Consider the following 24923-nt stretch of genomic DNA (forward strand, 5'->3'; position numbering starts at 1 on the left):
TGCGAAAATGCAAAAATAATGTGTCATTTAGTATAATTTATAATTGCGTGGTTCTTATTTCTTTTGTGATCTAAAACAATAAGACTTTTTGTCGGATTGTAAACATAGGCTTGTACTTAGTTACGTATCGCAGGTGGAGTTGCTTTAGGGCGTGTTTTCAACAATTCCAGTTTAGTATGTAAAATTATTTTGCACGCTATGGGAAGTTTCGTGGCATAAACAAATATTTTTTAAGTTTGGCTTACCAAGCCTCTTTGTGAGCGTCGCTAGTCGACTCGGTAAGGTGAATAAAATGCGCGCAGAAAAGCACAGGTTCAAATCCCACGTCGGCCATGTACCAATGACTCTTTTCAAAGTTATGTACATTAGTTTGCATACTAACCGATGCTCTTTACGGTGTGGGAAAACATTGTGAGGAAACCTGCACATTCATGTGGCAAATGCATGTGTAACCTTGAATCCAAAACAGGTTAGGTTTACCTGGAAAGGTTGCGGAGGTCAGATTGGAGTCGCTTCATGTAAAAACCTGACTCACCCAATCCATGGTCAAAAGGCATACCCCGGGTCTTCTCCAGTAACGTGAGTTTGCAACTAAAAAGCCAGGAGGAAAAAGAACCAAGCCTCCTTGTGGTAATGATAAAACTACATATCGATTTTCTGTTGTGTGAAACATATAAAAGAAAATCTGTATCGTATACATCAAACAAGAAGATAATCTTTAGGAGCGTAGCACGACCACTTTATTCTATGACTCTCTTGAAATACATATCCGCTCCGTTTGAGTGCTATATTTATTTGACCTTTTATTGCAATCGGGTGTGAAATTGCTTGGCATACCATTCAGGGCGTCGAGTCTGTAAAAAATAAATAGTAATAGTGTGTCGATAATTTCAGTGTAATCATTATCATTATGTATTCAATTCTTCTTCTAATAAAACTATTGATATAAACTACAGAATGCCAAAAATTGTTCCACTGATAGTTTTTTTTTTCCTGGAGTAACTCCCAGTCTCAGTTATATTATGGATGATTAAGATCATGGTACTAGCTGCATTAGATGACTGTACCTATTCCCTCTGACGCCTTTTACGATATCTACAAGAAACAGATAGAGTGGTGCTATTCTTAAATGTCGGGATCCACACAACGTAAGTTACACTCTGTTTACTGATATTCTGATATTTAACAGACCCGAAGATATCAGGGAGCTATACGAGCGGACTTGGAAATCTCTAAAACACCCGGCGTTCGACTACTTTCCTGTTGCGACGCCGACACATTTCCCTTTTCTTGACCTATTCAAATTTCCGACTTATTGCTCTTACTCGAAAGCGTTTGTAACCTATTCCAAATTTGTTTGGTTTCCACTTTCAATATATGTTTGACTAGCAGTTACCAGCAGCCTGCAGAATAGATTTTATTTCCTGAAATATTAAATGCCGATGGTTTTTGTATGCAGATGATATATGAATGGTAATGTTTATTAAAAGGTCCGTTAAATAGTTGAACAATGATTTACCAACACAAATACTCCTGTTTAACCCGCCAAATAGTCGACCGATGAAATTCCAGCTGAAAAATTTCGCTGATGCGTAATATTTTAACGAATTGTTAACATCGATGTTGGAGCTAATCATACGTATCTGAAATACCAATTTGTTGCGGCAAAGGTTAACCGTCGACTGTTTGCTGCTGTGCTATCAATTCTGGTAAAATGAACATTTTGATGTGTGGTTTCTGGCCCATTGTCCCGATATGTTTGTTGTTTATCGAAAATTTACTATCACAACACATAGGTATTGTATGTTTTACAATGTTGATTTATTTATTGTGTGGTTGTAAAATACAGTTTGTGAACCGATTGTCAATCATTTTACTTTTATAGAAAGAATAATAGTTTGGTCTAAATGAAGTGTTTGAACAATATGGTGAGAGCGCAGGAAAATTAGAGGGGTGGTGGCCTTCGATAGATTCATGGCGAGGAGAAGGGGAGGCTTGGGAGGGAAAAGTCCCAGCATTAGGACAGAATAAGCTAAAAAAGTGTAATAAGATTGTCTGCTCAGAACTTCGGCGTACTGTCTGTGGAAAAGAAGTGACGGACTGACATATTCACTACGGGGATACGGAAGTCGATCACGAATACCTTCGATACAGTTTTCAATAATCCAATTTATCCACCGCTCCGAAGGGCCAGTCCCACTACACTGGGGAAATCACACGATTCAATATCCAGTAAACAATATGATGACATGGAATAGTCCCAATTTTTATTATTTATGGTAGTAGCTAAATCTTCCACACGATTGATTTCAAACTTACTCCGAAAGGTTTTTTTTTACCAGTAACATTCCACTCTTGTAAAATATTAATCATACTAAATTCATACCAATTTTTCATAAATTAAAAATGTAAGTTTTCAAGTTCAACGATTATTTTTATTCCACTGTATGTAAGTACTAGACTCACGATATAAAAATTTATGTGATTCAAACATAAAGAAACAGTAGTTAGTTATCTAACCTTCCGTCATTTTGTTTCGCAATCGGGGTCGAAACGTATTTCTTTGAGTTCAAACTTCTACCATGCAACGAGGAAAACTACAGGGCCGTTATAATGTATTTTTTATATTAACACTAAATGTTTGGTTTTTAACATAACCACTCTGACGAGTGAATGCTTTCGACGGCCCGGGAGCGCTAACAATGCTGAGATCGCAGGTTGATCTGAACTAATTAATGAAAACTAATGCGCGTTCGTCGGTTAGCGGTTTGGGTATAATAATCACTAACTTTGTTTAGTTTGAAATTCATGTTTAAATGCATATTTGGTATGAGCTCCACTCCTAGACACAGTATTCAATTTAATTTCAAATTACACACACGGTAACTTGTTGGTTATGAAAGTTTATATTATTCAGTTTACTGAACCCCAAACAAGAGGTAGGGTTGTTATAAGTTTCAATTGTTTATATGTGTCTATCCGTGTCAAGCTACCAGTGGACCGATTTTAGGCTAGTAATTTTAAATACAAATCTTTATTGAGACGTTTAGCTATGGACGATGGTTTCAGCGGCAAAATGGTATCATCTCTTTCTCTCACTCATCTTTGCGCATTGCCTGTTGTAATTCACCTGTTCTAATTCCACCATAGTCCAAACACTAATGGTGGAACCTAGGGTCCGCTTTTCTACATTTTTCTTTCCACTTTATCCGGTATGCCGCGACTACAGTTTTCAGACCATAGGCACACATCTTTAATGCCCTCAATCAAGGGTTAGACCAAGCTGGAGGGTTAATTAGAGAAATTTCCACATATCATGATCCCTGCATACTTACTTTTTTCGTGAATATAAACGCTTAATCCGGAGCCCGAACATAAAGCATATGCACCCATCCCATCCCAGACACTATAACTCTTCACATTGTTACTCCGAGTTACCACAGATTTCAGCTTTTGGTGAAGCGTGTATGCAAACAATTTTAGAAACTGATATCATACCTTCATCATATCCTTTTCTATGATTATTTGTTCTCTTTGTATGCCACTCTTACCACTACTTAATGGGTGTACATAACTAAACTACTTAATTAATATCCACTACAAATGAAAATCACTCCGTAGCTGCCTAGCGCGAATAAGTGACAGCTTGTTGAAATTGCTGAAATTGAAATTTGCCCAAATTTCCGATAAATTACGAGCTGCCGATTAATATGTCGCCGGGGCAGCCAGCGCGGTGCCGTGTGATTGCGAATGTGTTATGGCTTTGTCGTATAGTTCGCGTCGATGATAGTTATGGTTTAGGTAATAAAAAAATATTTCGGTGACTTGTTGATTTTTTTTTCGTTTTATAATGAATTGTGGTTTCCAATACGAGCGATAGTGGTCTAGATATCGATAGCACTTCCAAGCAGACAAAATCACACACACACACTTCTCGTCTACTTGAAAACTCGATGGAAATCCCATTGTACTGCCATTTGTTCTGACCGGAGCCACAGCTCATCGTTTCTTTACCACCTTTATAAAAATACATCTATTTAAGTTTTCAATTAAAAATTCACTCTAACAGCGGCGCGCTTGAATCTTCTTCCAAAAATTGTATGTTAAGTGACACCATTTCTTTTGATTTTCAATATATGTATTTGGTCACATTAAAGCTCTGTATAATCTAAATAACATAAATCGTTATCATATAATTCTTAATTATAGAAAAAATATTTTATCATTTGTATACTTAAAATACCTTTGTATTATACCCGTATATTTGTATTACTTTATAATTTTTAGTTTATGATCAACGTCTAAAAACATTAACGCAACGTCATATGTATAATGTCCCCGAACTAAACCAAAGACATTTTTAATACGTCTGAAGCACCTAGCTCAATTTCCGTAAAGTTTTGCATCCAGGTTGTCTTCTATCTACCGTCTTTGTTTTTCAAAGCCATAATTCTACCCTTAATCTATAATTAATTGACAAACTTGAAATTAAGCACCTGTACCATGAAACAGGAAAGGCTAAGAGTTGATGAGGCGTATATAATTTATTTCATCGACCGTCAAAACTGGCCTTTGTCAGCAATAGGCGCTGCGTAGAAATGTTCCGCCATTATTTTCCGTGTACATCAGCTTTACAAATGTTTTTCTCAATAAACGCCAAATTTATTCTAGTTATTTTGTCTATTCCGTGTTCTTTCACAAATATAAACATAAAACACGTTAGACACGTCTACCATACGAAGGTGGTATATTTTCTGTGCGGCCCGCTGTGCTCCTCAGAACCATAACAGAAACTCATTCTACGAATTCATAAAAATAAATGAAAAAGCATATAACTATTATTATTTGCACTTTTCTAACTTTATAACTTGATCTGATGAAAAGAATTATTTATTACAGCTACAATCAATCTTTTCAGGTTTGCTATTGATTGTCAACTGTTTATCTTCGTTGATTGGCAGGTGACGGTTGCTTCTTTACTTTTTATTCCCTTGTTGCCATTTCTCGCCAGTGTAATGTCTAAAGATAATATTTGAAAACGGTCCATCGAGAAAATTGTCTTTTCACAATACGTTTTATTCTTTGAACTTTGTTCATTGTTGTATCTCGTTACCATAAAAATTAATTAGGTATGCCTACCAAATTTGCAAGCGACATTTTTCTATCTCATGTTGAATTTCGTTATTTCGAAAACCGGACTTTTAAAAGTCTTACACATTTTCAATGACTATCGCTGTCTGATTTTATTCTGTGAAAATTCACGCTAACATCTAGGTTCTGATAAATTCTCTTAAGTCGTCACAGCAAGTATGGCTGCGCCTGGCTCGGAAGGCGTCGGGGCGACACGACCGACACCGTCGGAATTCAAAGCGTACCTAAAGTTTCATTTTCATTCACATCCAGACAATGTTACGTAACCGTCCCCTTTACTCTCACGAGGCTAACCCTAGCAGCGCTCACCGTTTGGCCCCGATCCATTGCTCGTTTTGTACAAGAACTCGTGACACCGTAAGATACACTCAATCTTTATACACGATCAATTCGCCTCTCTCGTTGTATTATTTAGACAAAAGTAAGAAAAATATATCTCGGATTTAATATATCGTCTGTATTTTATGATGCAGTCGTCTGGTATTCGTTTCGAACATTCCATGTATGCTTCCTCGCGAAATTGTAATATGTATTTGTGAGACGCTCAATAGAGGCTGTAGGCATTGTCTTGAAGAGCACATATTGTTATTTTGGTCTGGTTTGTTTGTTTAGCACAGGCACAATATGAGCAGAACAGGCATGAACACATTTTATGTAAAGAGCTAAGGTTTTATTTTCTGTCTCCGTCTGTCCGAGATGTCACGAATGAAATATGATGTCCTAGGACAACCTGCCCCATAGACTGCATACCTAGCGATAAATTGTTGCTGTCGTTCTCTTTTTCAATAATGTAAGTACACCAATCAAAAGCAGCATGGAAAATAAAGGGTCACGCAAAATTTTCTAAAGAAAATCTGTATTTCATGTAATATGACTGCAATTGGAATTCGCAGGTGTATTCCCCCATATTTTTGTACATTCTTCAAAGACGATGCTCCTTTTATCCGAACCTCAGATGTTATAAATTCAATAGTGACATCTCTAGTCTTATGTCAAAGCCGAAGTGCATATTGCATGGAAATGTGAAAAGCCAATGAAATGACGTGAATGAGATTGGTCTCGTAGCGCTGCATACGTTAACAGGCTTTGATTCAGCACTGATTCTATGTATGGGACGGAATCTCATTACGGGGTGACAGGGCCATGATGCGAGCAGATTACATGTCGTTACAAATGACACATAAACAGTATTATCTGGACATTTAATTAAAGTATTTAAGTTTAATCAGTCCAACTGTAAAGCTAAGTTCACACTTTAAAAAAATCCAGAATACGCCCACAGTTTCGCTTTCGTACAGCAATAAATTAAATTCCATTAATAACCCTTCACCTGGGAAATCCTGTTTGACCACATCCTGTGCACTACATCAGATACCTATTTTCTTCATGAATTTCTACGTATAGCGGTTTGGGATGTGCGTTGATATGTCAGTAGATTTAAAAGACATGCTTTAAGTTTTAATAAGCGTTATCTATTTTCCTCAAATGGTAATACATTTGCTTATCTATGTCAAAAATAACAAGTCGGACTTTAGATAAAGGATGACGACATTATTAGCAGAGAAATTCAAAGGCGGGAGCCTTATAGATAGGGATATCTTATTCTGAGTACCGTCGTGAATGCCGCCTTTCAGTCATCTGACGGGGTGAAAAGGATCTGTAACAAGTTATATGGGTTTTAAACGCGTCGCGAATGCCCCGCGCTTAGTTTGTGGGTCAAACGGAATGGGTTCGTTCCAACGATGACGCATGTTTGTTTTTGATTTTGATGTGATTAGATGTTTTATCATAAGCTTTAAGGTATAAACTTTTAAAAATTAGCTCAAAGGTGTTGTGGTTGTTTTCATAAGAAAATTATGAATCTCATAATTTTAACTTAATTTTTTTATTATTACTGTCACACACACACCAAGTTCCAAATCCAAAGTCTATTTTAAAAACCGAATGAAAAAAAATATATTTTAGTCTATATGTGGTTCTTGCAAATGAATTCTACATCAATATTTCAAAAAATGCACAATCTTTTTTTTCCTTGCACAAACGGATATCAAAATTCGACGTTATTCGTCCTATTTTTTTTTTCAAAAGCTTACGTACTGCTATTCGGCGAAGCTTTTGTTTGTCAAAAGAGCTCAATTATTTCCAACGCACAAAGGACAAAAATATATGATAGAGTACGCGAACGTGTATTTATGTGACATGCTTTCGATTTGTGTTAATTTGGGGTCGGATTTTTAGTAAAAATATATATTTTGTTTACAGTGTTATCTAGAGATCTTAATCACGTCAATAATTTTGACGCAAAGATTATGTCAAAACGATAAATGATCCAAGGTAAAATTTTATATTGTCCCAGACGACTTTCCTGTATTTTCAGTAACTATAGAAAACTTGGATCATACGTTACATTTTTGTTTTATAAAAGGGAACAAGTTTCTATTCGAGAGATGTACCGAGATCTCCATCAAATATGCCTAAAGCGCGCGGATCGCTCGCGAAATTCCCTTTGAAAATTATTGAACGGAAAGTATCGACGCCGCCGCTTCCCTTAAAGCGGAGATTGTTCAATGGTCATGAATATTTATTATGGGTAGACGATACGAATTTTGCCCGGACTAATTTGCTTTTGTTCATACAAACTGTTAAAACGAAGTGATGATCTATCTACCTTCATGCATCATATTAGCTTTCATTATAGGAACACTGTTAAAATTTCAACAACGGATCTTGATTTTTTTTCTTTTACGAAGGAATAAGCAGTGACTGCATCTTTCCACTGAATACCGTTGAACGTATTTTGTGATCAACTAAAAACGCAAAACAAACTAAGCTTAAGGGCACCGAAAAATTTTACATTAAAAAAATATATAAGTGATTGGCATTGGCTATTTCAAAAGTGAGCAAAATGGCAATTGCCCTCGTTAGAATCGTCATTTAATTTCTTATAATATCCGTGATGTACCACGCCCACATTACTTCGTCCCGGGAGATCAGAGCCAACGGTTGAAAATATATGTTTCGCAGAAACAATGAATAAAACCCTTCTTCTAATAGGTCTCAGAAAAGGAAACCTAACAAAAAAGTCTCTGTAACATAAGGAATCGATTAAAGTGTAAAACGTGAACATGAAGTTAATGTCTATGATAATATGATATCTATGATATAATGATAAGATATATCTATGTATAGCTTTGTGTATTTGGACACTCATGAAAAGTTGTATTTTAAGTGTCTCTAAAGCAAGGTCTAAGGGATTTTTTTTTCTTAATAAAATTGAATTTTTAGCTTTAAAATCAGTATTTCTTATCTATAATGTAATAATTATAATAGAAAATGTAAGAAAGTTGTATACGTTCGAAATCCTATGTTCACAGAATACACTATTATATTACCTCATTTACACACACTGTGTAAAAATCTCTACAAATTGAGGCAATAGAATTTAATACAGAATTGCTCTGTTTATCAAGTGAATGCACTTCTCCAGCTTCATTACCATAAGAATCTCGGGGTGAGCTGCCCAGACACGCTGCACAATAGCTTTTGTCCCACTGCCACGCCACGTGAAAAGTTGTTTGCCTTATTGAGCTCAGTGGATAGCGTGAGAAATACTGAAAAATGTTTTGTACCAAAGGAATTTTAATAAAACCTCGGCATAAATACATTTACTAGTAGCCACCGTTATTTTTAATCTCTTACACAAAGCGGGGTGCTAGCCGTCTTGTGGAAAACAGGGTTTACGCTCTGCCACCCCGGAATATTGGCAAGAGATGGATTCTTCTGGTTTAGTGAAACAGTCTGCATCTGATAGAGTATTATTCGATTAAGGTCCGCCGCTAGGTGTTTTCCATTGTTCGTATACTTTTGTAACTTTAAACTGTTTCTCAAATCTGGATTAGCTTTATTGTTCTTAATTAAAGGCTCCGAAAATAAAGATTGATATTTCGTTTGTACCATTACATTGAACAAAGGTTTTTTTTTTACTTTCGTAAACTCCCATATCACAATCAAATCAGAAAAATACACAAAAAATATTTGTTATATTTATTTTTATGTGCAATAACGAGTTTACAAACAAACAAACAAAAATTTTTGAAATGAGAACCTCCTCATTTTTCAAATCGGTTGCAGTTGTTACGACGATGACGTGATTATATAATCCTATCCTTGAATTCAAACCGCAAACACCTCATAATTTTCGTGTACATTTGGCTATTTAACGGCTTGCATTGCGAATTTTACCGGCATGCAAATGCAATTCAACATTCACCAACACTGCATTGCGAATTTTGAAGAATTTTTGGGTTTTAAAAAGTTTACTAGCATTTTAGTTGTTGCTTTGAAGCTCACCAAAGATGGATGAGAGGACGTAAATCATATCTCTACTAATATTTTAATTAGGTTAAGTTTGTAACTTTGATTGTTTGTTTGTTTGGAAGGGCTTGTCTTCGAAGTCACTGAACCGATCATGAAAATTCTTTCACTGTTAAAAAGGTACGTTACTTGCAGGTCTAAAAGGCTAGAGCCATGGCGTGCCCAGTGTATTATTCTTAAAGATTTGACAAAGATCCTACTATCGAGTTCCTGAGTGAAACCAATTCAAACTGAACGCTAGTTGTTAGCACTTTGATTCTATAGTCATCCCCGACAGCACAAGAATGGAAATCTCCAACTGTAGTGTACTGGTAACCTGATATATTTATAGATATTTATAAATAATCATACAATAAAACCACAGGATAGCTTGGACACGAATGACATGTATTTTCAAGATGCGCGCGCATGGGACGCCGCACCACAGATAAACAAGAACATAACAAGAAAGAGTTTGTATAACATTTCAAACTTCTTTGAACATATATATCATTCCTCCACACTTATTTTAAGAACCTGTTGAAAATTATGTACATTAATCATAATACTTATTAGATACATTTAAACTAAAAATAACAACTTGTTAAATTAGTAGATATTAATTACAAATACTTTCTGTAATCAACCCGTGGAACATTTCGTCTAGGGCGAGTGAGAGTTTCCGGCGGATCTACCACCGTTGCATCGCTACTGACGCCCTGCACTTGCTCAGAACTATGCTCGGCTGAGGAGTCATTTTCAATTTCAATGATTCTCTCACTTTCCTCCTCCTCACAGTCTCTGCCAACTTCCCTGTCTCTATTATTTGTTACATGCTGAGGTTGTGAACTCATTTGAGTTTCATCACTTTGAGTTATCGCAGCCGGTTCTTGGGAAGAGACAGCAGTAACAGGACTCGAAAAAGAAACATCATCAAGCAGATGGCCATCAGCTACTTCATTCTCACCGCCGGTATAATTAAGCAGTTGATCAACATGCCTGATACAATATTCATCTAAACTATCTATAAAAATTTTGTACATTTTGTTACCTACTTTCTCTTTAATTATTCCTAGTTGCCAAGTTTCCATCCGCGCACTATACCATCGGCACCACACCTTGTCTCCTATACCAAACGATCGCCTACCCGGCACAGGCACTGAGCTGTGCTCTCTTTCCGATGGCAAAATAAGGTCGAGACGAGTACGAAGTTTACGACCAAACATTAACTTGGCTGGCGTTTCTCCGGTGGTACAATGCACGGCATTTCTATAATTGAATAAATATCCTAAAAGATGTTCCTGAATTTCGCACAGACTTAAATTTTCTTTAAGTATACATTTTAACATCTTTTTACATGTTCTGACAGAGTTTTCGGCTTGTCCGTTACTAGGAGGGTGGTAAATAGGTGACGTCATATATTTGATACCATTTGCTGAGCAAAATGACCTAAATTTGAGAGAATTTATTTTCGTGTCGTTGTCAGATACTAAGACGTCTGGAATACCAAAAGTAGCAAATAATACTTTAAGCTTAGTAATTAAAGCGGTCGTTGAAGTTCCATTGTGCATATACAAACACTCCAACCATTTGCTATGTGAATCCACAACCACCAAGTATACCCTTTGCCCTATAGTCATATAGTCGATGTGTATGCGCTGCCACGGGCGGGCGGCGGCGGGCCAGGGCGCGGGCGGGTCGCGCGGCGGGGCCCCGCGCGCCGCCACGCACGCCGCACACGCTCCCACCCAGCGCTCGATGTCGCCGTCGATGCCCGGCCACCACATTCTACTACGAGCATTACTTTTACTCTTGGTTATACCTAAGTGGGAATCGTGCAATTCCTGTAACATCTTATTTCTAAGCTTTGAAGGTATCACTATCCTATGTCCTCTCAAAAGACAACCATTCTCAAACTGCAAATCCGATTTACATTGGAAATACGGTAAAACAGACGTACAACTAATTTTTCTGGGCCAACCATACTGCAAATATTTTACTACAGTCATTATGGTTTCATCTTGTTGGGTCGCTAGTATGATATCTTTCAAGGCGGTAGCCGGTGACGCCGCGTCCAAAAATTTCAGGGCATAAAGACTGTCGACATCCTTACCATTTTCGTCGATTGACTTTACCTGTAAAGGAGCGCGTGAAAAAAAATCTGCTACTGCATTGTTTTCGCTAGATACATATTGTACTGTATAATTATAAGCCGATAATATAATCGCATACCTTTGCAAACGCAAGGCTGTAGTTATCGGTATACCGGACTTATTGTTAAATATCGATACTAGCGGCCTATGATCCGTTTTTAAAATGAAAGGATCATCACGGCCATAAAGATACTGGTGAAATCGCTTGACGCCAAATATAATGGCGGTCGCCTCTTTTTGAATTTGGCTGTAATTTCGTTCGCTAGCCGCTAGGGATCGCGATGCATATGCCAGGGGCCGCTCGGCGCCGTCAGCAGCCCGCTGAGCCAGCACCGCGCCGAGCCCGGCCGGGCCGGCGTCCACGCTCAGCACGAGCCGCGCGGCGGGGTCGAAGTGCGCCAGCACGCGCTCCGAGGCTAGCTCGCGGCGCACGGCCGCCATGCTGCGCCGTTGTCGCTCTCCCCACTCCCACGGAACATCACTTCGCAATAGCTCGTGAAGAGGGTTCAATAATGAAGACGCATTAGGGATAAAATTTCTATAATAGTTAACTACACCTAAGAACCTCTTTACCTCACTGACGTTAGTCGGGTCTGGCGCGTTTAGAATAGCCTTCACTTTATCGGGACAAGTTTGAAGTCCTTCCTTGCTAATAACATAACCTAAGTATTGTACGCTTTCCTTGAAAAACTCGCATTTTTCTTTTTGAAGTCTTAATCCAGCATCATTCAGCCTACTCAGAACTTCGTGCAGTCTCTTTAAATGAATATCCGAATCTGATCCGGTTATACAAATATCATCCAACCAGACACTTACCCCTTTAATGCCTGAAAGCAACGACTCCATTGACTTCTGAAAAATTGCCGGCGCGTTCGCCAAGCCGTAAACTAAACGAGTATATTTAAAAAGCCCTTTATGCGTATTAATTGTAGTGAGATCCTGAGACGATTCCTCTAATAAAAATTGATTGTAGGCATTTTTTAAGTCAATTTTACTATACCGTTCACCACCTCCAATTTTCGCGAACACTTCCTCTATACGAGGTAACGGATATTTATCAATAATAAGATCTTTGTTTAATGTAATTGAAAAATCACCAGCAATCTTGACTTGACCATCGCTTTTTAAAACGGGAACAATAGGTGTAGCGTAGTCAGAATGGTTAACGGGAACAAGAATACCTAACTTGACTAATCTATCAATTTCTTGTTCTACTTTTTCTCTGAGAGCAAAGGGTACACTTCGTGGTTTAAAATATTTAGGATTGGAGTTATCCTTAAGCTGTAATTTAACTTTAAACTTATTAAACGCACCCAGCTCGTCACGCCACAAGTTCGAAAACTTTGCCAGTAATTGCTCTAACTCATTCTTATTTGTAACAGAGCATAAGCCGCTTGTTATCACTAAATTAAATGCAGACATAAAATCCCTACCTAATAGAGGAGGACCTCCATTTCTCACTACAAAAATCTTTAATTGCTTTTTTGTATTACTATAGAACACTTCAATAGTAAAATATCCTAACGGAATTATTTTACTTCCATCATATAGGCACATTCTTAAATAACTCTGGTGCAATTTATAGGTTGAAAAATATTTTTCATACAATTTCTCGGAAATTACGCTATTACCAGAGCCTGAATCTAATTCCATGGAAATAATTTTACCACCTAAACAAACATCAATCAAAATTGGCTTATCGGTTACATACCTCAAATTAAAATTTTGACATTCCTCACAATTCAAGGCAATGTTTTCAGGGGCTTGATATTCCATTGTCGAATTGCAATGATGAATCTGATGGTCGGACGATTTTTTAGCCGCTGTACACACTTTCTTCAGATGGCCTTTGACACCACATTTCTGGCATTTATAAGTCTTGTAGCGGCATTTGTCACTTGTGTGATTTTTTTAATCCGCAAACCAAGCAACGACATGATATATCCGCTACGTCGCCGCGCGCCGCGCCGGGCCGCTGTTGATCGCCTCGGCCGGTTTGAAATTTTGCTCGCAGTATCGGCTCTTCCTTCAATATAGCAGATTCTTCTTTACACATGACTTTCGCCTGCTTAGCACAGGCCGCTTGCTCCGCTAACTCTATAGCCCTCGTCAACGTCAGCGTCGACGCATTTTGCTCAAACAACTTATCGCGTTCCGGGCCGGCGCCCAAGCCGAGGACGAAACGATCCCTCAGATTCGTTTCCAAAGCGGTGCCAAAGTCGCAATAGCTTGCCAGACCTCTCAGTCGCGCCGCCCAGTCTCCTAATTTCTCGCCTGGACTTCTACTAGCTCCGTAAAATATCGCCTTGTCAACAAATGAGCCTTGTCTTGGTTTAAAATGACTATCGAGTAACTCAATTAATCTTGTGAAACCTAATGTGTCCAATTCCAAGGGATACGCTAAATTACGCAACAAGCGATATGATTCTTCATCAAGATGAGTTAAAAGAATACCGCTTTGGTTTTCTTCCTTAACGCTGTTGATCTTTATAAATTGCGTCAACTTACCCTTGAATATAAGCCATTCGCTTACTTTGTGATCAAAAATCGGTAAGTTCCCTAGGAATGCCATTTTCCTTCAATATTGTGGATAAATTGATCCCATTCGTCGCCAAATGATATATTTATAGATATTTATAAATAATCATACAATAAAACCACAGGATAGCTTGGACACGAATGACATGTATTTTCAAGATGCGCGCGCATGGGACGCCGCACCACAGATAAACAAGAACATAACAAGAAAGAGTTTGTATAACATTTCAAACTTCTTTGAACATATATATCATAACCACACATCAATTAACTATTCGGGTGGAATTATCTTAATGGCTTTCACGAACAGCATTCAAACCCATTCCAAAGTTTAGGAGTCAGCAGTCTACAGGACAAAAGCGATTTAATCGCATGTATTTTGTACGAGATTTTGTCAGCCACTTCGTTGTTGTGTAACAAATGTTACGAGAACAGTATATTTTATTAAGTTTAATGCTAAAAGAAAAGCTTACCCTGTCTTTTTTATGTTATCATAATTCTTAGAATTATTCTTACGTAAGACAAAATCTTATTAGCAATACTTCAATGTTTACTCCTCTTAACTGGGATTATAACATCAATCGATAAAAAAACACTTGATCGTTTTCAAGTTTCAACCTACGTTGGATAGACAATAAAATATTATTTTGTTGATATTATCCTTCTTTTTCCCTTTTCTGCTCTAAGCGATGGTCTTGCTTCTTATGTGAGTGATGTTGATTATGTATTAGTCTGATTATTAAATTTAACATGTCATTATCCACCTGACGTATTTTTTTTCTGGTTGCGTCCGAGAGTTATACTTAGGGTCTGCTTATAGGTACTACGACACTAGGGTAGGTAAGTAGATAATGACACGAAGCGAGCTCTAGTCTGATTTCAGTAGCCCTGTCAACTGGGGATTAAGCTTAACAAAACTGGCGCAACCTTTATCTATAAAGAGCGATAAAGATGAAGAGGTCAATCTTAGGGGACTTTTTTTCACTAGATGAAAGTTTTTTTATTTGCGAAAATAGTTTGAGTGGAAATAAAAATTTCTGAGCAAGTTTATTGCATGAATAACTTCAACTTTTCAAAGTAACCTGAGAAGCGAAATGTATAATATATTTTACTAGCGACCCGCCCCGGCTTCGCACAGGTGCAAAATTATAAATGTTATTATACTTAAAAACCTTCCTCTTGAATCACTCTACCTGTTACAAAAAACCGCATCAAAATCCGTTGCGTAATTTTAAAGATTTAAGCATACAGACAAACAGACTAAAATAGCGACTTTGTTTTATACTATGTAGTGATTCCATACACACACTGAGCGATTTGTTGAAATTGCTTCATATGGAAAGTTTAAATTTTAAGTTTTGCAACTTTATATTGGCATAAATCGTCGGAAGTTTGAGCTATAGTTATTCTAAAATTTTATCTTGTAATTTTAAGCCACCTATAAATCGTGAATAAAATAATTTTAAAAAGAAAATGTTTTTGCGCAGACATTTGCTTCCAACCATTCTTCAACTTCGTGGACATGCGCGCTCTGCTGGAAAACTTCTGCGTGTACCACGTGAATGCGCCTGGGCAAGAGGAGGGTGCGCCGAGCTTGCCCGAAGAGTGAGTTTTTATTTTACTTTTTCTATTTATTAGCACACACATGCACACAGAGAAATGTCGGAAAGCGGACCTCAGGACCCCGAACATAATAGCGGTAGGGGCAACTGAGAACACACAAAAAGAGAGGGAGAGAGACGATACATAAACACACACAAAATTTATGTAGATGTCTAAATGCTGAAATTGACATTAGGGCGTAGTGACGAGTTGCTAGCCCACCTTGAAGAAAAATATCAAGTTTATAAGCTATATCCTCGATTTACTTCAACAATCCGCTCAGGAAGAGAAGTCGCTGGCTCATTATGCTTTATGTCAGGCTACCGGACCAACGTAGTAAGTAATTATTATTGATAGTAATTTTATTATTTGAATATATAAACAAAAAAATATTTTTAAATACATACAGGTCAAAATACTGTCAAGGGATAGTGGCAAGTGGAAATAATTTAGTTTCCCCCTCCGAGAAATATATGTATATGTATGTATATTTGTTTAGACCTAAATTACTTAATAAAATATGTATAATTGACTGATATACTTTAATCAATTTCAAAAAATGCGAATTATTTATTTATATCAGAAATTTAAGTTGGAGGGCCATATCTGCCGTTCTGTGATCGATGTATAATTTTCAGTAGTATTCCTCCGCTTACTTAGCTAAGCAAGAAAAGCAATTAACATAAACGTGTTCAGAATACAGAATGACCTCTTTGGCCGCGAAACTGGGACAGGTTGGGACCAAAGATTTAATTCACAACTTTTATTAACTTCCATGCATATTTTCTTATTTTGAACTCTTGTTCTTAATTACTTTTTACGCTATATTTTATGTCATACCTAAATGTGTAAAATATTACATCGAAATCTGCTCAAATAGTACTTTCTTGCATATTTTTGTAATCTTTTTTCCGGGCCCTGTACCTGATGAGGAAGAGACAGTCCCTGTAACAAGATAAATTATATGTCCATCTAACTGCCAAGTCAAGATAAGCAAGTAGGTACTTGCTAATTCAGGAAATTCAGCATGAATTTTCTTTTTTACACGTGTTTATCTTGGCCACTTGAAATTGCACTTGTTGCTTCCATTGTAGACCTTTTTTTCTCCTGAAACAAGCAGAACTAGAAATATAGATGCATATGAAGACTGTTTATTTAGATGTGATGAGTAAAATAATATTAATTAGTAAAATAATAATTTGGTAAAATTTTTACGAGACATACTCAAATATATCTCATATATATCCTACTCAATTCAATAAAGCAATTAATTAATTTTCTGATGATAATCAAATCTTGAAATTACTCGTACCTAATAGTAACATTAACCGTAACCTAATAGCGCTTATTGTCAGGTAAGCAGAGCAGATCAAAAAAAAATTGTTTAATCTGTTCACGGCACGAAGTTTTAGCCTTGAATACATCTCTAGTTATCGAAAATATACAAAAACCACAAATAAAATCCACTGACCATGGTATCTCTACTGCTGCTTTTCGATCATGTTAAAAACTCAATCTTTTTGGATATTGTGGCACCTGATACGGAACAGCCTAAATAAAATTCGTTATTATTTGATATACGGACAAGGAAATTCCTAAAAAGTGGAACAACACCAAAGCGTTCCACAGTAGCTACGTCCCGGGTACACACTGCGCCCTAGAAATCAATTTAGCATTACCGTGACATTCTCGAGAAGGTTAGACATTTGGGCAAAAATGTACATGCTGTATGTATATGACACGAAATCTAATATAGGCGCATTTTACGCCCCTGGCGAGGATGTCCCGTCGCGAGATTGCGAAATGTAATTTTAAATGTTTCACGGTAAATTTGGGTAAGCGGAATGCTTGGATTTTTTCTTGTTTAATTTTGTCATGGTTAGGGCGCGACTCAACAAATGTTGATAATAAATTTTGATTTACAAATTTTTATATTTTAAACCAACTTTAGCAAGAGGCAGTGAAATACATATTATTAAAGGATAATAAATTTTTCTCCAAATTGACTTTGAAGGCAAACCACTATCATGAAATTATGACAAAAGTGCTATTTAACCATTTAAATCACAACTTGCTTCGTTGTGCAAGAATTTATGCATGTATTGCGAAGTCGCAAGCAAAGGGTAGAAAAATATGATTCCGAAGGACAGCTGGTTTGTAGCTTAGAGATCTGGAATTTAATAATGGCGCCGTGATTACAATATCCGTTGCTTACAGCCTTTGAAGCCTAGATTCCCGCCTCCAGCTTAAATGAAAACTCCAAGCCGGAATGCCGGGAACTTCGTAATCCCGTTTTATTCTGCCGACCGTACTTTCATATTTTTCTCAAGGCCCATCACGCCAGCAATATAACTTCAATCAGTTTCAATTTAAAATAACTGACTGGATATAGAAAACATTTGAACTGAAACGTTGTAGATGCTTATTTGAATTAATACCGCATTTTTTGTTTTCCACTTCACTAAATATTGTGTTATAAACGTATTCTTAAAAACACAACTATGTCTCTCTGTAACTCACTATTATTGCTTCACCCACGTTTGCTAACCTTTTTATATTTGTTTGTTAACCTAGTCAATTTGTTTATCTTTTATATTTTTTGCTCTCCATTGTTTTGATGTCCTTTACTTATAGTTAAGATATCCAAGCATTCTGTAAGTTATAGCTCTATAAGTCTAAAAAGTCAGTCTCCTTTTTATACTTAAGCATAAAGACAACAATTTCCCTAAAGAGAACATGTGGGCTCGAGGCTGAAACAAATAAGTAATTTCCTCGCGTCGGCAATTATAAGTTGACACCAACTCGGCCAATTAATTAGAAACACGACCGAGTATACGCGATTACTGCCTCGTCTGTTACGTCTTTAAGTTCCAAGGAAAATGTTCTCAGAAAGAGTTTCTCTTGTAAAGTAAACGCACTGGCTAATTGGCTGAGATAGAAAATATCCCTGGTTACAGACAATGTTCTCGACAACAGGGTTTCGCAACGAAAACTTGTACCTGCTAATTGAATTAACGATTCCTGATTCAATTTAAAGGCTTTCCGAAATCCGGACTAATGTGAAGTAAACCGTCAAAGGAAATAATTTAAAAATAGAATTATGAATGATTACCCGTAACTACGAGCGTGTAAAGCGAAAGAAGAATGCAAGGATCGTGGCAAATGAAAAGAAGTAAAAGTCTCTGACTACCTCTACGTGAGAGATTTTATGTACATACATATGTATGAAATAAATAAGGTCTATTTTAGTGTCATACAAACAAAGTATTTCTTTATATTTTCGGTCTAGCAAAGTTAAAAATGAATTGCAAGAAACGATTTCAAGCGGAGAAAGTAAATATTTAAATAGCTTTGATGGCTGTTTAGCAAAACGTTCCTACTGTACGTTTAGGCATTTCTAAGTTAATTAGGCAGGAGGATCGAGTACTAAACCTTTTCTTTTATTACCGTTGTTCTAACACAAATAAATGCTTTTTATTACCATCAATCATCACACGTGCGCGCATAATTTTATCTCAATCAAACGGCGCCGTAGATTTGATTCGCCGAGGCAGGTAAAATTTAATAAAGGATTGTTACATTTCAATGATATTCATATTATATGTAAAACGGTTTCTTATCCATACTAATATAATAAAGAGAAAAGACTTGTATTTATGTTTTTCTTAAATACTTCTTTAACAATTTAGTGGATATTTGGTAGGTACAGATACAGACTTCTATTTTGTTGCAAAAGTTATTCCTTATATTTTCATACCTATATTCAAACCTGTGTGTAACTAGGTATCGGGAAATAAAGTTCAATCAAAAGAGCCGCTACAAGCTCCTATTGTGTACTTCTACGAAAAGAGGCACAGACACACGGCTGTACAATTCACGGGCTATCGGACCCGCAAATCTTCTTATCTCCCTACCTGGGCACGTCTTCAAAATGCTCTCACATTATTGTAAAAGATGTTGGCGCGAAACAAGGACCTTATCGTTTTATTGGGATTTACTTTATTTACTCACCTTGATCTTCGGGTGAAGCTAACTGAATCACTAAACACAATTTGTATTCTAGTATTTCTTGGTGCAATAAAGAATATTATCTAGCATAAGTTTTATTACTGAAACAGTCCAAACAATGAATTCTTATTCATAAATTTTGAAAAATAAATACCCATGTCAGCTTCTCAAATTGCCTTTGGGTATTAGTAACCAATACATTATGTAAGACCGTAAAATAACTTCAGTGGAACTTCGAACATGTCAAAACGGAGGTTATTAATTGCACGTAATACTTATAAAAACGTAGCGCGACCACCTGCGTCTCTTGGACATTTCACATTGTTAGATAATACGAGTAATCAGTTGGTTTTTACAAAGTTTATCTCAATGGTATTTTTTAATTATACATACATAAAATCACGCCTCTTTCCCGGAGGGGTAGGTAGAGACTACCTCTTTACTTTTTAATTATTTCACATTAAATATAAAATTGTTTAATATTTATTTTGATAATGGGCATAATATTTCGTTAACTACAATTTACTATTAGTTATTTAACATAACCGGTTCGAACCCATACATAGGACCGCTCTTATGGACGGATAGGCAAAGACTACATCATTTTTTTTCCGCATCTTCATTTACGCCATTATTTCAGCCATGCTAGTAGTTTATGGAACTCATGAAGTGATGCTATTTATATCACCGATTTTTTCACATTTTTTTTGCTATACGTAACCACTAGCTGTTTCTTGTACCTTAGTCCGAGAGAACAATGCAAACAGCATCAAAGTAATAATTATTACTTATAGGTTACTTGACAGTTACAGTTATATAATAAATTAATCTCTATAAATTTTAACATATTATGTTATTCCAATGTCTAATCTAAATTTAAGGAAAATCCATTCAGTAAGTAATTTTTCCGTGAAGAGTAAAATAAACGCACATTCAGATATCCGGATAAACTTTCGTCTTTATAAATATAAGCTGGATAGGAGCAGAGATATCCCAGTCGACGTCAGTAAATGCAAGAAGCCACCTTGTCTGATCTTCGCCAATCTACTCGTCAGTAAATATTTAAACTGGCACAATATGAACTAGCCGGTTATTAGCGGTTCGAGCATATCGATTTTCATCAACAAAAGACCACCAAAATTAGAGCCATTATTTTTAATTCTCCACAAAAAGAGGAGAGTTATGGCTGTGGCGGTGCCATTTGCTTTTTTCCCCATTTATTTATGACTAGCATTTGCCTAGAGCCCAATGTTGTAATTAAATATACTTCATGCATTAGTGAGTGGCTGATTGAATGACATTGCACAGAAATAATAGCTAAGTACCTACTTAAAATTAATTTTAACACTGCAAATACATATGTAAATTAAGCTTCTATAATATTTTTTTCTGTGTTTTACCGTTTGTTTAAATGCGATCCGTACACTTGGACATATTTTTAAATATCGATAAATAAATGTGAATAATTCGTGACAGACAAAAGGGCTTCATAAAGTCGCCGATTGGACCTTTGAATACAAATTTATTTCTTAAAAAATGCACCTTTCAGAAAATTCTAAATCATGGATTAAAGTGATATTAGTGGACATAGTGGGAAAACAACAATAAGTAGTAATAGATAAGTTGAAATTTGGCATGAAGGTATATGTTCTTTGGGAAGTGTAGGCGAACACTAGGAGATGTGAGATACCAAAGTTTCAATAAAAATAGCGAATAATAATTAGTTTTACGTTGGCGGAACATTTTCTACTAATTAAGTATATATTTATCTAGATGAAATCCCAATAATATACTTCTAACTTATTAACAACATCCAACAAAGATACCACAAGGGCTTAATTGATATATTAAAATATGTTATTATAACATTAGCTTTGACGAAAATTATAATGTTTCGGCTTCATAAAGTAAATGACACAGTTAATTTTCGATGGAAGAAATTGAGTGCTAGAATGGAGGCGGTAAAAGCGCTTACCTGGCGTCAATATTCGTTACATTTCAATGCCTACTAAAACCACCTTTATTATATGACAGGCCCAAATATTTTTAAGACAACATCTTTATTACAAGTAGTATTAAGTACTAAATAAATATGTAGTTTGAAAACCTTTTTAATAATGACGTTTAATTTAGCTTATCTAAAAATCATTAAGTTGGTAAATGATTTTAACTCCTCATAATTATGTATATTAAAAAAAAACAATACATACCAAGAAAACATAATTGATTGAGTTTAAAAATCAAGTCAAAAATTGCTTCCTACATGGTTTTTTATAAAATTGTGCAATATCGTACAACCACTGGAACCCCTCTGGCGCACACGGCGTCAACGGCCGCAATACTAGCCAATTGCCATTGCAGGCAACTGTGACGTCATTGTGACGTAAGTTTTGTTACACTCCGCTAGTTGTGTGTCCTTGCAAACAAACGACTGAGGCCTTGTGGGCCGTATTGATTTTTTTTGTACGGCACGCGCCTCCGACTTCCAAATAGCATTTGAATAATTCTTTCTTGCGATCGTTTTTTGGATCCTGAATAGACGGAAAGTTCAGTCCTACTCAACCCGTGCTGGGTAAGAACAGCGCCCGCCACACGGACGCTTCGCTACATATGAATACTTTGACTTATGCGATATGCTACTTCGCGAATAGTCTGCCTTAGCTTGATGAAAAAAATATTAGTTTTGTCAATTACACTATTTGCGAATAAGAATTGAATAAATACTTTACATCTAATATCGAAACAAATTTTTTTTTTAACTTTGGTTCTTAATTTGTTCAGGATTACATTTCTCGTAGCTCGCTACATAGTCAATATTTGGAATCAAATAGAATAAGATCATGAAAATGTGCTATGATTATAAAAGTTAATTATCTCGCTCTCTTCCCTCGCTATGTCACCAACTTTATTGTTATTATGTCACGTATGTCAGAACAAGGATATTGCCTCACGGCGATCAGGCGAGACCTTTAAAGTAATTGCAGGACATGATGTAAAAAAGGACGGCCCTGATGAGTAGGTACCAGACACGTCCTTGTAAGGTCATCGGTCTTGCAGTCCTTGCTAACTCCTCACTAACTCCGTCCTGAGTGAAAATGACATAAATATGATGAATAAATTATCTTCTTTCCATTCTCCACGATCCCTTTACGCTTCTTTCGCTTTATCCACATTCGTACCCCTCTTTAGTAGCACATCGGTTTCGGGTACTCTTGACCTGATCTTTTGAAAGATATAGTCTCTGCCTACCCCTCTGGAGAAGAGGCGTGATTTATTTATCCACACTCCACACTAATAATAAAGAGGAAAGATTTGTATTTTTGTATGTTTGTGTGGAATAAACTCAAAAACTACTGGTCCGATTTTGATAAAATTTGGCACAAATATAGAATAGACCTTCAAAAGTGACATAGGCATAAATTTGTTTTGAAATAAATTTATTTCAAAACATAAAACACAAAAATATGTCCACCCGTGCGAAGCCGGGGCGGGCCGCTAGTGTATTTATATTATCAATAATTATATTGTTTAACTATAATTCACTCGCGGTTCTTCCAATGTAAAAGGAAATATCCGGGCAATTCCTTTTCCCGTAGGAATTTTGAAAATAAAAAACTTCCCTTTGTGCTCCTTTAAAGCTTCTTCCCAAAAAGCTTTGTATATTACTCCTAGGAGTGTCGACTGTTCATCAGTCACTCAATAACGCAAAAGTTTTATATATATTGATTAATTGATTGTCTATATTATCTTGTTGGTTAGTGCGTCAATCTTTAGATTCGTGACTTTACCTAAAGCAAAAATTTTACGAGCTTTTGCGTTAAAATTGTGATTTAAGCCACAAATCCTCTTAGATGATCCCCACCGCATCGCATCGCGTGGTAAGGAGGATTTCCGGACTAAAGTCTACAAATTCCTTTAACCAGTTTTGAAAATTATACTTTTTAAATTAAATTAAGATAGGTAAGGTAAAGAAAGACAAGATAATATTTAAACGAAGATCAAAAAAGAGGACACTGAATGATTGACTGAGATCATGTGTTATTCTCACACAGCCCAATCTACTGCGTTTAGATGTAAGAAATTCTTTAATGGTCTGGAGGTGCACTAAGCGAGTATTTCTCTAAAATCCCACGAGACCGGATATTAACAGGATTTGTGCTATTATTTAGGCTACACTAGATTTAAAAAATCAAACTTAAAAAAGTGAAATGCAATACATTATGCCTGTATTTTTATAAAAAGTATCACGATCATGGTAGAAAAAGTGCTGAAAAATAATAGATACAGAGTTTTAATGAAATAATGCATAACGTCGAATTTCTATTTTGTGTTTTAAATGCGAGATCCGATATTCATGACAAAAAGGCTTCTAATAACTTTGCCGGCGAATTTGTTCATTTCATAAAAGCAGTAACAACCTACGGCAATGTTTCACTGTAAAGTTTCAGACTGAAGTCAGTTTATGTACTGAATAATAAATTGTACGATCGGTTCGCTGTAGGGGTGAATGGGTAGGCTTCCGAAGCTTTGTATAAACAGTAATTATAAAACCTGTTGGATTTATAATTATTTCTACTGAAACAATTATACAAACTTGAATAATTGCCTATTATTTTATGCCTTTTTTATAATTAGAGTTAACAATTTTTTAATACTTGTATGTTTAATGTATTGTCTTAAAAAGGGTTTACGCAGGCAGCCTAGTTGGATGACTTACCACCCGGAAGACGTTTTTTTATTTTTTATTGAAACTAAATTATGCTCCGTACCGCCTGCGTAGAACTAAAAATCCCTCATGTTATCGACTATATAAGGCCATAGAAAGAAATGCCTTATTAAAAAATCTCTAAACCCAGCAGTTTCGGCTGTGCGTTTATATGTCAGTCTGTTTCCTCTTCCATAGAAATTAATGAATGATCTTTCTAGTGCGGCCGATTTCAGTACAAACGCTTAGTAGTTACTACTAATAATAATGTGATCGAGTCTCAGAGTATAATTTGCCGTTTAATGGGCGTTTCGTTGCACTGAAATTGTATTTCTCAGAAGCGAATTTAGACAACTAAGACGGAACTTATGAAGTAAGCGACATGGATAACACACAGGCGTTTCCCCGCGACT

General features: G+C 36.3%; 1 protein-coding gene and 1 pseudogene across 10 annotated transcripts in view; one reads left to right on the top strand and one right to left on the bottom strand.

Moving 5' to 3' along the window:
- LOC106133960 (protein NDRG3) overlaps positions 1-24923 on the top strand; it is a 77710-nt gene that overhangs the window by 11257 nt on the left and 41530 nt on the right. For all 10 annotated transcript variants that reach the window (XR_009657529.1, XR_009657530.1, XM_013333874.2 and 7 more), the window contains one exon: positions 15683-15800. Coding sequence is in view for 8 of the 10 variants with exons in the window: in XM_013333874.2 (XP_013189328.1) it covers positions 15683-15800 (118 nt within the window). In the remaining 2 variants the exon portion in view is untranslated. The remainder of the gene's footprint in view (positions 1-15682; positions 15801-24923) is intronic.
- On the bottom strand, positions 10128-14377 carry LOC106131099 (uncharacterized protein K02A2.6-like; annotated as a pseudogene).

The sequence above is a fragment of the Amyelois transitella genome, chromosome Z (genome assembly GCF_032362555.1).
Source record: "Amyelois transitella isolate CPQ chromosome Z, ilAmyTran1.1, whole genome shotgun sequence".
NCBI classification, from domain to species: Eukaryota; Metazoa; Arthropoda; class Insecta; order Lepidoptera; family Pyralidae; genus Amyelois; species Amyelois transitella.